The sequence below is a fragment of the Egretta garzetta genome, unplaced genomic scaffold, assembly GCF_000687185.1.
Source record: "Egretta garzetta isolate BGI_Z169 unplaced genomic scaffold, ASM68718v1 scaffold386, whole genome shotgun sequence".
Taxonomy (NCBI): domain Eukaryota; kingdom Metazoa; phylum Chordata; class Aves; order Pelecaniformes; family Ardeidae; genus Egretta; species Egretta garzetta.
In genome coordinates this window covers 606,223-618,969 of record NW_009260063.1, presented here as the reverse complement: position 1 = coordinate 618,969, position 12,747 = coordinate 606,223, and the positions used below count along the sequence as shown (strand labels likewise).

General features: G+C 50.6%; 1 protein-coding gene across 1 annotated transcript in view; it reads right to left on the bottom strand.

Moving 5' to 3' along the window:
- Positions 1 to 11,929, bottom strand: part of FAM53B (family with sequence similarity 53 member B) — a 34,965-nt gene extending 23,036 nt beyond the window's left edge. The window contains 3 exon segments of the mRNA XM_035896588.1: positions 169 to 264; positions 8,688 to 8,739; positions 11,703 to 11,929. Of these exon segments, the coding sequence (XP_035752481.1) occupies positions 169 to 264; positions 8,688 to 8,739; positions 11,703 to 11,771 (217 nt within the window). The 5' untranslated portion in view covers positions 11,772 to 11,929.
- Between the last annotated feature and the right edge of the window lie 818 nt (positions 11,930 to 12,747).

Below are 12,747 nucleotides of genomic sequence, written 5' to 3'. Positions count from 1 at the left end.
ATCTGTCATTTTCTGGTTCAGAAAGGAGAAAAAAAAAAAAACAAAAAAACCAAAAAAACAAACCACACATGCACAGGCATTAGCGTTAATTAATTCTGCGATTCGCTTTCTACGTCCGTAAACAAAAAGAGTAGCATATGGGACGTTTTCCAGTACAAATTAATTAACTCTTGGAATATGGTTTTTCCGAACTGCCAGCAGAGTGGTTGCTGCTGTCGAGATGGAGAGAGAGACAAAGTGACAATCGCAGCAGGAGCAAAACTGCTAGAAGAAGATAAAAACATGCCTTTGAATATCCAGATTGCACTAGCTAAGGGAAATTTGGCGATATAAAATGGCACGGCCGTTGCCTTATCTGTGTACTAAATTGCGTGTGGTTTGTCCTGGGCTCCACAATCAATAACTGCCTGGGAGGTTCCCAAAAACTGGAATCGAAGAGCACAAAGCTGTAGCACTGCTGGGGCAAGATGGACCTCAGCGGGCAAACCACCAGAAAGGAGATGAGACAGCAGCTGGGATGGTCCTAACAGAAAGGGGAGTACCCCAGGGCATCGACCTGCCTGTCATAGCAGGGAAATCCCAAAACAGTCATCAGAGCCCTCGGGAAACCAAAAGCCATCCCAACACCCTGCTCTCAGGCTGAAACAGCATTGCTCCAATGAAGCCAACTTGCCCCCACTAAGGCTCTGAGCATCCCTCCCAAACCAGCCCAAAGGCACCGTGTCTGACAGAGGTCCCTGCACATAGCAAGCTCTAAGACGGTTGCTGCCCCCTCTGCTCTGCCCTGGTGAGACCCCACCTGGAGCACTGTGTCCAGTTCTGGGCTCCCCAGTTCAAGAAAGATGAGGAACTCCTAGAGAGAGTCCAGAGGAGAGCTACTAGGATGATAAAGGGACTGGAGCATCTCCCCTATGATGAAAGGCTGAGAGAGCTGGGCTTGTTCAGCCTGGAGAAGAGAAGGCTGAGAGGGGACCTCATCAACACGTACAAATATCTCGAGGGTGGATGTCATGAGGACAGAGCCAGACTCTTCTCAAGGGTGCCCAGCGACAGGACAAGGGGCAATGGGCACAAATTGAGACATAAGAGGTTCCAGTTGAATATGAGGAAAAACTTCTTTACTTTGAGGGTGACAGAGCCCTGGCCCAGGCTGCCCAGGGGGGCTGTGGAGTCTCCTTCTCTGGAGATATTCAAACCCCACCTGGATGCAGTCCTGTGTACCATGCTCTAGGAGAACCTGCTTGAGCAGGGGGGTGGGACTGGGTGAGCTCCTGAGGTCCCTTCCAACCTTTGCCATTCTGTGATTCTGTGCTGTAGCAGACGCACGATAAACCCCCAGCAGTTCTTTGCGAGACACAAAGGTCCTTGGGTCCCTGCTGTGAGGCTCATCGTCCATCTCCCACCATCCCCCAAATCTGGGGCTGCGGGGGTGCTCTGGCCAGGTGCCTCCCTGCCCGGTCGCCTGCATGGGAACTGGGTGCCCACACCCTCCTGCTCTTCTGCAGCAACCTGGGCTTAGCATCTCCTCAGGGTTGCCTTGCAAATCCCAGTTCTACCTAGCACAGCCAATTTCCATTCCTGTAACAAACATTAACGCTGGAGCACTTATTTAAAGGAACAAATGGCTTAACAGGTTCACTTTTTTTTTTTTTTGTAAAATGCATTTTTTTTAACATTTTCTCCCTCTCTCTTTCATTCAGCTTGTTAACACGGGAATTTGTTCCTCCAGCAAATTTGGCTTGCATTAACAGTCTTCTAGCGCAGCACCGCAAAAGACAGTGGTGACCATCAAAAGATGGTGCATGGGTTTGGGGTCAGCATGAAGATATTCCTTTTATCAGGTGGGTTTTGTGGTGCCTGGGTAAAGCTCTGAGAAACCTGCACCTCCAGAGCCCATGGGCTAAAAGGTATGTGGCTACGGGCAGCTCCACGTAGGAAGACTGCAAACCCGGCTACTGCTGTATTCAGAAATCCCACCCACGACTGCGTCGAAAGAGAGGATTAAGGGTGATGATCTCATTCCCGCTGACAATAAAAGAAGAAAGCGAAATATCATCAAGGCCCAGCTCCCCGGCGCAGGCGATCGGGGCTCTCTGCACATACGCCGCTGATGCTCGACAGGAAAACCATGGTAGGACAACCCCATCAGCTGCTGCAATGGAAAAATGTAATCACCCAGCAGACCTTCTCTGGTGACTGTTGTTGTCGTCGGCTGCTGCAAACGGAGGCAAACCGTGCTCGCTAACCATCGCTGTGCAGTTTCGTATGATCGTATCTAAATCGTGCAATATTTTTTAGGGGTTTGGGGGTTTTTCCACTCAGGCAACTGAAGGATGAATTCAAAGCCGTACCCAGCCCGCAGCTGTAGGCAGCAGCCTGATAGGGAAGATGCAATGGTGCAGAACGCTTCTGACCAGGGCTCAGTTTCAAGTCGGGAGGTCAGGTTTGGGGCCACCACTCTTGGCCAGTTTTCCCATTTCTCCCCGCATCCAGCTGCTGCCGTAACAGCTCCAGCCACAAACAGCCTGGCTCTGCCCTCAATAACCCCGCGGCATTTTAGCTGTCGCTGTCCTCATTTTTATAAACACAATGAAAAGTGCGAAACCTGTGCTAAACAGCTACATCTATGTTTAGATCTTTTATTATTTTTTTCCCCTGTATTATGCTGCCAGCAGAGAGACTTCTTGGGTCAGGTCAGCAGACAAAAGAAACAGAAATAGAAGCTGAATTTTCATGGCAAGCTGCCACGACCCGCTGGCTGGAGACTGCAAAAGGCCTTGGTGAGGAGGATATGGGACACCTTCCTCTTTCACCCCTGCTTCAGCACAAACAGCTATAAATCTTCCGAACCTTGCAAAGAGACCAGTAAAAGCACGGTTATGCCCAGCACGAGCCTGGGGGTATTGACTTTTCCCCTCGCACCGTGGGAGCTGGTTTTTTGGCAGGGCAAGGAGGAGACCCCACTACAGCCTGGGACCCCCAGGTCCCCGAGCACCACCGACTGGTCCCAAACTACCAAATAAACCCAGAAAATATTTGGGGTTTTTTTTTCAGTGCAAACAGAAAACTGTTCGCCCCAAAACAAACTGAAAATGGGGCAGTCAAAGGGCTGAGGATGTGATTAAAGGACTCGGGAAAGCCTTATTGAGGGAAAGCAGCTGGGTTTTGGTTCTTTCTTTTTTAAAACGAAGATTCACATCCTGAGCACGCTGATAACGATAATTGCAGTGGAGCCATTAACACCGCCGCGGTTAAGCGTGTATTAATTTTCTTACATTACAAACCTCAGTTTACCCCGAGGCAGTAATTTGTTCCAGGATAAAACCCACCATGAGAACCCCTCGGTTCCTAAGTGAGCTGCTTCGCTGGAAAACTCTCCTTTGCCTATTGGAAAAACGACAGGGGAAAATCCAGAGCATGATGCAAACGTGCCATGAGGGGCTCTGCCCCTGGTAAAACAGGTCCTTCTGGGCTGTCAGTGGCCTTGGATGAAACAGCATCTTACTTGTGGATTTTAACCTAAAACTGCAAAAAAATAAACACTTCAAGTCACTTAATGAGCACGTCCAGCAAATTTCTTCCAAGGCGTTTTGATCTGCAAACCTGCATTTCCAGGGTGAGGCCACAAAGTGAATTTTCTGGCACTTCTTCGGTTGTGAAATAGCTTTCCAGCTCCCCGGACACAGAGGGGCATTATCGGCAGCACAGGGACGACCGAATTTCTCATCCTGCCCTCTCTGGCCGTGGCAGCAGGAGCCTGAGCCCTCTTGCAATCCACACACGAAGCAGCAAGAAATTCAGATCGGCGTGAAACAGCATCAAATTCCGGTTACAGCTGCAAGCTCCCAGGATGCCCGGCCTCAGGGGGACCCAAACCATTTCTTCTTTCCAAAGCAAGGCTGGGGTAGTTAGCTCTGATTCAGCCCCGGAGAGAGCGATGTGAGCCCCGGCTCCCGTGCCGCTCCCCCAGCCTGCCCAGCCTCTGGGGCGGTTTGGTGGCAGAGCCCTTGACCCCGGGGCGGATGCTCTGGGAGGGAAATGTGGGGTGTCAAACTGCCAGAGCAGTTGGGGTGCGGGTGAAGAGCGGCCACCGCTGCAAGCCATCTGCTCCCTGCACAAGCCCAGTGCCTCGCCGGCATACACTGGCAGGACTTGCCGGGCTGGGCAAGCAGCAACAAGCCCCGGCAAGACTCAGCATGTCCCAGGTGATCCTCACCTGGTTTATTTTCCCCCCTTCTCCTATTTTCAGAGACAAGCCAGAAGCTGCCTGCATGCGAGCAGGGCTCAACCCGCCCTGGGACCATCGATAGCACACTCAAATGCCATCAGCATCGCTATCTATTCCTAAATTTCCTTTCGCAAAACCAAGATGTTTGCTTTTAAGAGCTAACATGAACCCTTACAACATCCATCTGCTCTCCCGTGCAACCTTCACCACACCAAATGAGCCCGGCGATCCGGGGCACGAGGCACTCGCGAGCTGAAGTCATGTCCCAAAAATCGAGGAGAGGGGTGTTGTTCTCCAAGTGTCTCCGAGGGCTTTGCACGGCCCCACAATGTTATCCATCCTCAGAGCATCCCAGCCAGGCTGCCAAACGCGGAGCTCCAGGTTTTGCAGGAGCGGTGCCTGGCAACTTCGGGTTGGTCGCAGGCTTTTTAAACGACTGCCGTGCTCCTCTGGTGACAGAGAGTAAATTTTAATGACCACGGTCATAACCACAGAGCAGGGTGTAAAACCAAAACGCTGACACAACGTTAACTACAGCGACACAAATGTGCTGCTATAATATTTTTACAGTTCCTTTTTATACATAATGCATGATCCTTCTGCTCAAGTTTCCTCCACGTTCTTTTCCTGTGAAATAATTTACATTAATACATAATTTATTGTGGCAACTTGTAAAGCAATTATGGGTTTCAATCAATTTTTCTTCTCCTTTTTGGCAGATAAATTCTGTTTGGATCCTAACCCAAACACGTCTCTTCACACGGGTGCACATCCATTTCCTTTTTTTCCTACGTTGTTCAAGTCAAATTTCGGTCTCCCGGTCCCCACGCACAGGGGAAAAGGCAGCCTGCATTTTCCACTGCCCCCTGTTTATGTTTGAGAGATGACTTCTAGATGTGGAACAAATTTAATAGTTGTAATTAGCTGATGGCAGTGCCATAGAGCCTTCCCACTGCAGAAAGAAGATTAAAATACAACATGGAGAGCTGTGCTTCAATGGGAAATGAAAGCAATAGCCCCAAAATCTACTGCTGGAGAATCCACACACCGGTGGGCTGCGGGCTCCTCGTGCCACCAGCCTGCACGGGGAGGGAAATTCCCCACCTCGGCGGCGAGACGTGCCCTGCTCTTCCACGCGATCCTCTGGCGAGGTCTCCCCGCTCCAGCTGCGCCTTGTTGGCTGTCCCTGCGCACCTTCTCCTCTTTGTGGATTGACTGTGCTTGAACGTGCACCAAGATGCTGTTCTACACCGATAGCTCTCCCAAAAAAACCTCGAAATCCCATGAAATCCTGGTTCAGAAACAGGAGGTGTTCAGGAGGCAGAGCGGTGGGCAGGAGCTTTCGGGATGCAATCGAGGGGCATCACCCCCCAGCTGGACTTCCTTCTGGCTTCCTGGCTTTCCTCCATCGCCCATGCGGTGTGAGAAGTAATTTCCAGGTCTGAGGTGTGCAATGACGAGACCCAAGGCTGCAATCCCCCAGCACGCTCGCCTCTCGGACCACTGGCATTGCCAAACCATGCCGGTGGAGGAGCATGCCGAAGGACAGACGAGCTGGCATGTGCACTTCATCCATTGCCCCACGCTGTTGCAGTGCTCTACAAAGACAAATTCTGGGGGTGCTTCCAATTCTGGGGGTGCTTTCCAAGGGGAAAAGTAAATGACGGATACTTTTAAAAGAGCATTTCACAAAAGATGCATGCAGGATCCGTTGCTGATGGGCACAAACCCATCCTCCCCTTCCCTTTGACGAGCAGGGCTGTGCGTGCAACGCCTGCCACGCTGCTTCTCTGATCCTGCAGCCAGGGCAATTGCACTCACAAGCACCTTGTCACAGCCTCAATAAAACCCTGCCTGCAGTTTGCCTCGAAGATAATTTCTTGCTTACACAGAAAATGGGAGGCCACGGCTGTTGGCGTGTGCCCGCTGAGCTTCTCTTACAAGGCTGGAGTTGTGCAGCCTCTGGTGCTACCGATCTAGACGTTGAGTGCTGCTTACATCCCTGCCAGGGAAAGGTTAGGCGATGCTGCCAATGCCTTGTGAAAATATCGTAAATTTTATACTGCCATCCACCCAAAGATGGAAAAAATTCGATATAGGAAGTCAAAAGTAACGTCCCAACTTTCTAATATGCTGCCTTCTTTCTCTAGCACAGTCTCTGATATTTTCACTGGGGGCATGTGATGGAGGCTGCAGCTGAAAAAAGGAAAAAAAAGAAGAAAAAACCCTACCCAACAACAGGCCAATTCTTGTATTCCCCAGAGTTTCAAGGACCCTTCAAGGAGAAAAAAAAAATTGTTGAGTTTATCGTTTTAGGCATTTCATCTCTGATCTTCCTCCCAGCAAAGGGCTATATAAAGATAAAACACAATTTTTTTTTAGTAATATCATCACACTGGCAGGAGTATTTCCTATAAATCTAAAAATCAGACGATTTTGGTCACCTTGAGAAGTGGGTCTAACACTGCATCAAGTCTTTAATAATGTTTACTGATATATTGAGTTTATTACAACCGATAATCGATTTTCAGATTCTTCCGTTGTTTAGTACCTCATGAGGTATCTACACCTAAGATGTATGGGCTTCAATTTACTCTTTTTCTCCAGGCTGGACCCCAGCCTTGCCATCTTGGGCCAGCTGGGTTTCTTGGTCATGGTGCATTACGCACCCCTCGGGGCTTTGACCCAACTTCTTCCTTCTTCCTGGAGATGAACACTCCTGAGCCGATGCCTGTGGGAAGCTCCAGGGTTTGGATGATGGTCTCCCTGGCAGCCCGGCCGAGGCTGGGTTCCCCTCTGCCCCGATGTCCCATGGCCACCAGGACCAGCCACTGGCCCTTGCCCTTGCCCACAGCTGCCCTCACCCCCAAGGGCAACCGGGAAGACCCACTGCCGTCCATCCCCGCAACATCGCACATGGGACTATGAGTCATTGCCTCCCATTGGCTGCACTGCCAGTCCAAACTTCACGGCATTTATTTATCTCAGCGCTTTCCACTGACAGGGACTTGGCCCTTTGACCTGAACTATTCCCCCAGTTTTGCCATTATAACCATAAGGCTTATTTTAAAAGTCAAGCAAGTTTTGACACCGGATTAGTCTGTGATCGTGGTCCATGTTCGGAGACATCAAGAACGCTCAGGAAAGATGCCTAAAATTAAAGCCAAGGCAACCGATGCCTTTGCACGCTGAAGAGACTGGCTCCTCCTGACTGGGCATGACGAAGACCATTAAATGGCAAGCTGTGGCCAAGGAGGTGACATTCGGTTCCCTTGGGAAGAGGATAATTTGGCAGCCAAGGAAGACCAGCACAGTGATACAAAGACGCAGAAGGCTTTATAAAAGCTCTTAAAGACAAGCGGCTTTTCAATTAGGCGTAGACTCTTCGTATGTGTGGAAGAGCCTGCCAGTGCCACAGCACAAGACAAAACCATCTGATTGGGTTTCCCTGTTCCTCCCTCATGTTTGACAGGCAGGAGAAAGGGAACATGCTGTCTCTACCCCTTCTTGACTTTGAAGCTTGTGACTTTCATCTAAAAAACTCCAAATGCTTTCCATCTTCCCCCGCCGCCTGCAATGACTGGAGTTATCGGAGAGCTGGGGAAACATCTCCTGTCAATGCATGTGCTCGGCTCCCAGTAAGGCTAATGAGAGTTGCGTCCATGAAGAAAAGGGGCAGCCTCTTTGTCTGTAAAGTATTGGCTTTCACAGCAAGTAGCTTGGTTCAAACTTGACCTACAATTTTAATTGGGTTTTGAGACTTCGCCTATCTCCCCCCTACAAGACCCAAGAGCACAATACAACAGCACATCCTCCAGCACTATCAGCTTTTCAGGATCACCGGCTAAGGCACCAATCCCCCATCAATTCTGGTGGCTGTTCCGCATAAAAATTGATAGCAAGCTCTGACATGAAAGGTATTAAACATCCTATACCATGGTTATTGTCAAAGGAAAAAATAAGAGATTTTCCTTACTGTTTGAGGCCTACCCAAACACTTCGTGCCACGCGGTGGAACATTTTAACGATAATACTGACATTTCTTACTTGCATCATGTAAACAGTCAAGAACCATGGTCATGGGCTGGATACTCAAATACAATCTCAGACCCAAAATTCTTATGATCTCAGCTGTACAAGTTACTCTAAAAATAAGCAGACATAGCAGAGCATTGAGGAGGGGAAGGAGATAAGCAATTCACCCAGCAATGGCAATGGGGCAGGACAGCTGCCTCTAGGAAGGAGGGTGGCATGAGCGTGACGGCCACCATTAGTGGGTGGTGGGGTGGCTGCCCCTCCATCCCCGCAACATGGGGCAGGTGGGCGGATGCCCACCCCGGGGTTTGCAGGGGAGCATTTTTTGGAGAGATCCAGCCAGTCAGAACATCTTGCTGCCCATCGCTACAAGGAAGCAGGAGCGGAGGCGGAGTAAATACAGACAGAAGTTTCTGTTACTTACCCATCACGCCACAAGAGAAGAGGGTAGGTCCTTGACTCATCTTTGGAGTGTGCTGCAAACAACCAGAAAAACTATTCACTTCTCGCAGACTCGACCGGGGCATAAGACACCACCCTGCCTCCAGCCTCGGCAAAGCCGCGCGGCACCCGGCAGGGAGGAGAGCCTTGGGTGCCTGCAACAGTCCTGTTTCGGTAGGGACCAGGGGACAGACACAGTCATCTTCCCTCAGTGAAATCAAATTTAATTAAATGCTGCAGAGAGATGGTGTCAAGGCCTGAGCTTGCAAATCATGGCTCCTGCACCTAGTCCTTACCCAGGGGGTGGCTGCAGCGAGGTCCCCAGCTCTGGGACCCAAAATACCGGAGAAACTAAACCGGGAGCTGCAATTTAGTCATAATTCTGGACTGGGCAAGAAAGCAGCAGCAGTGGTATCTGAACCCCATCCAAGCCCATTAAGGCCTCCCATCTAGGTACAAAGCAGCTATTTACGTTTTTTTAAATGTACGGTGTGTTTCTCAGGCAAGGTACCCTCACCCCAGCACTTCTGGAGAGTCCGCATTTGGGTTGTGCTGATAGGCACTAAAAATAGGGGAAAATGCCACTATATGGGTACAAAATAATCCCGGATGCTTTTTATACTCTTTTTTCCCCCAAGAATCTTCCTCTTGATAGCGTAAGAGACATCATCAGCCTTCTAAAAATGGGCATGGACAGTTTTATCCACAATAAATCAGTATGTCATCTGCAGCTACATGCCATTGCAGCTATGTCTACCAGAACACACTTCCATACTAATTGTTCTTTTATCATCCCCCAAAACATCCATATTCTGCTTCTGAAGCAACTTTCCTGGCAACACCATCCCACCTCGACTGAGGCTTTACACCATCCGAGGGTAGCGCCGGCATGACCTCTCCGTTCACTTGCGCTGTCATAGCTGTGTTTTATCTGGCGTTAGGCCACCGCGCTCCCATCTTCTCTCCTGGTGCATGGTTTACGCGTCGCCCGCTCACAAAGCGACAATATTAACGTACCAAATGCTGGCGCTTGCCTGCACAGAGCAAGCCAACAAAAGGATCCCAGGTCATACCCAGAACATGGTTAATATTGAATATAGAGGGATGTGGAGGCAGAAAACAACGGTGGGGTGCAGATGGTAAATAAGGGTTGGTCGCTGCCTTTGGAGCATAAGCCACTTTTCTAGGTGGGGTCAAGCTATTTCTATCTGTCAAGCCCCACCTGATGAAGTGGCAGGTAGAGTCAGTCAGGAGATGGCGAGGACAGGCAGCTGCCTCTGAAGAGCGGCCGAAGCGGAGCCACAACGGACATGGGACAAGCCCCAGAGAAGGCAGCGGCTGTGCCAGCGCCCATCTGTGCGCCAGCCCCAGAACCCAGCTACCGCCGGCAGATGTGGGACGGGGAGGGACACCTTCAGATGTCTCATATTGAGTAGAATTACCATTTTGTAGGAGTTTTGTCTTAGCACCAAACTGGGAACTGAACCAAACATGCTCATCAGACAGTGGTAGGCGATACTGTCCCACCGCCTGGACATTTATTTCCTTCAGGTTTTGCTTTTTAGCCCTTCCCATGAAGTCAACGGGAAAAATCTTGTTTTCTTTGGTGGATCAGACTTCTTGTGAACATCTGCCCCAAATTAACAACCCGAACAACACAGCAATCCAACTTGTGCAACCAGGGCTATCGTTGCACTATTGACCCAGCCCCAGAGCTGCGGGAGGGACTCGGCAAACACGCGAGGGCAAAGTTTCGCGTTACAGCTCCGCACCTCTTCTGCCGGCCATCGGGCAGCCCGGGATGGCAGCCCAGGTGCCCATCCCTTCCCAGAGGAGGAGGAGAAACTGCCTCTCACCTGCCTCTCTGCAGCAAGTTCCCCTCCGCCCGCCCCGCACACCTCCTGGGGCGCAGACGGCATCAGATGCTCAAGCTCCCACCTCACCACCCCCCAGGCAGCAGCCACGGGAGATGCTGCCTTCCCGGCAGGAGCCAACACTAAAGCAAGGATATTTTTCTAATATATCAATATCCTTCCTTCCCAAATTTCACCCTTTTAAGGCAGGATTTAACACTGCCTCTGGCTTGCTCGCCTTCTCCTCCACCACTCGCTGCCAGGGCAGCCTGCCTCCACCCTGGCACGCTGCACTATCTTCCCGGGAAGGCCGGCTGGACAGTTCATCATCCTCAGCAAACTTAGGCATTTATATTTCTTTTACGCTCAAAATGCCCATTTATAGCTAATCCTGCCAGATGCTTCCTGCTGTGTTCCTGCACGCCCTTATCGGAGACTCCCAGAGCACCCTGCAAGGAATAGCCTTGCGGTCTGATTTCTTCTCGGACTGTGACCATCCCTCCTGAAGGACAGAGGAGCAAACATCCACGACCGGCCTTGCTCTGGGCTTTTCTCAGACACCTCTCCATCATCCCACACCACCTCCTCCTCCTGCCCCCAGACAACGCCTTGCCCACCACCGCTCAGCCCCACGGCCTCGCTTGCCCCTTCCAGCATCATTTAGGCTGTTTGCTGTCCCTAATTTGTTTTTTTGGTTTGTTTGTTGTTTTTTTTTTGTTGCCTGCTCATTTGGCATGGTTGGATTTGCATCCCTCCAGGCTGCCAGTGAGACTAAGTACCCCAGCACTGCTCTTCACCATCTCCCACTTAATCCTGCTCCCCACTTGCTCCTCCTCCTATTAATGACGAGCATCTGTTGGCTGTTGGGGAAGCAACTTCTTGCCTGTGTTACTCACAGCACTGATTTTCTTTTTTTCTACTGTTTACTCCATTGCATGCTTACTGAAATTCATATATGCAAAAAGCCGCAGCGCTCCAATCATTTACTGATCGCCTGCTCCTTGGATATTAATGCAGCTCGGTAGAAATCAGTGCTATAAACTATCTAAAGATCCAGCCCTGCAGCACAAAAAAAACTTATTTTAAAGCTACAGCAAAGCTCTCAGCAGCGAAAGAGTTTTGAGCGAAGATTTCACAAAGCTTACCAGCTCAGTCCTGCATGTTACAGAGTCGGCACCTTTGTTTTCCCGAGTTTTGGTTAAGATCATCACCATGGTAATGCAGTCCTGCCTCGGAGTCCATCAGGGTCCAGGCGAAGGGCGCCGGCAGCCGTGCTCTGGCGAAGCTCCTCTTTCAGTGCATGTTCCCCCGGGAAAGGCTCGGCCCCGCCGGCTCCTCGGGGGATGCGCAGGAACAGCCTCCGAGCGCGGAAAACTCCCTGCACGCACAGACAAAGAGGGGAACAGCTTTCAGGGACGTGCCCGGGGAGATGGCGGGACGAGGGTGGGCGTGCGGGGCAAGGGGCGAGCGCTGTCCGACAAACACCCCGGCGGCAGGTACTCCAGGGAACCGTTTAGTTTAGACTCTTAAATATCATTGGCGTTCCTCCGCACCCCATCGGCACAGAGGCATTTTGCCGGACGGGCACTCGCACGAGCTGTCGGAAGCACGTGCGGCAGACACGGCGATCCGGAGGGAGAGAAGTATTTCAGGCAAAGTAAGTGAGTAAGTAAGTAAATAAATAAATAAATAGAGAAATAAATTAAAAGTTTCCTCTGAATTCTCCCTTTAAGAAAGAGAACTCGTATCCTTGTACAGAAGATATCGAGGCTTTGCTAGGAGGGCTCGGTAAAGCCCCAGGGTTGATCTCAGAGAAGCCCTTGCCCCCAGACCAACTGGCAGCAGATGTCCAGCAGAAAAAGCCCCTCCAGCATCACTAAGGCTGTGAAATCCCCTGGATGCTCCTACCCCAGCCCTGATTCCCAGCCCATGAAGAGCCTCTTGATCTTTACCTATTTCTTAGGTAGTTTTAGGTAGGAAAAGCCTAAGGCTTGACAACGAGGAGCACGTATTAAAAACCAAGCTGCCAAGCAGGCTCACGCAGCACAGCACAGCCCCGACCACCAGCAGTTGCCCAGCCCTGCCTCACCTCCCATCCTCCCCAATAAACTTCCCCCCACGTAACTGCAGACAGATTGCAATTCAAATCTGATTACAGAAATCAGTGTTTTCCCCAAATCACTCCTCTAA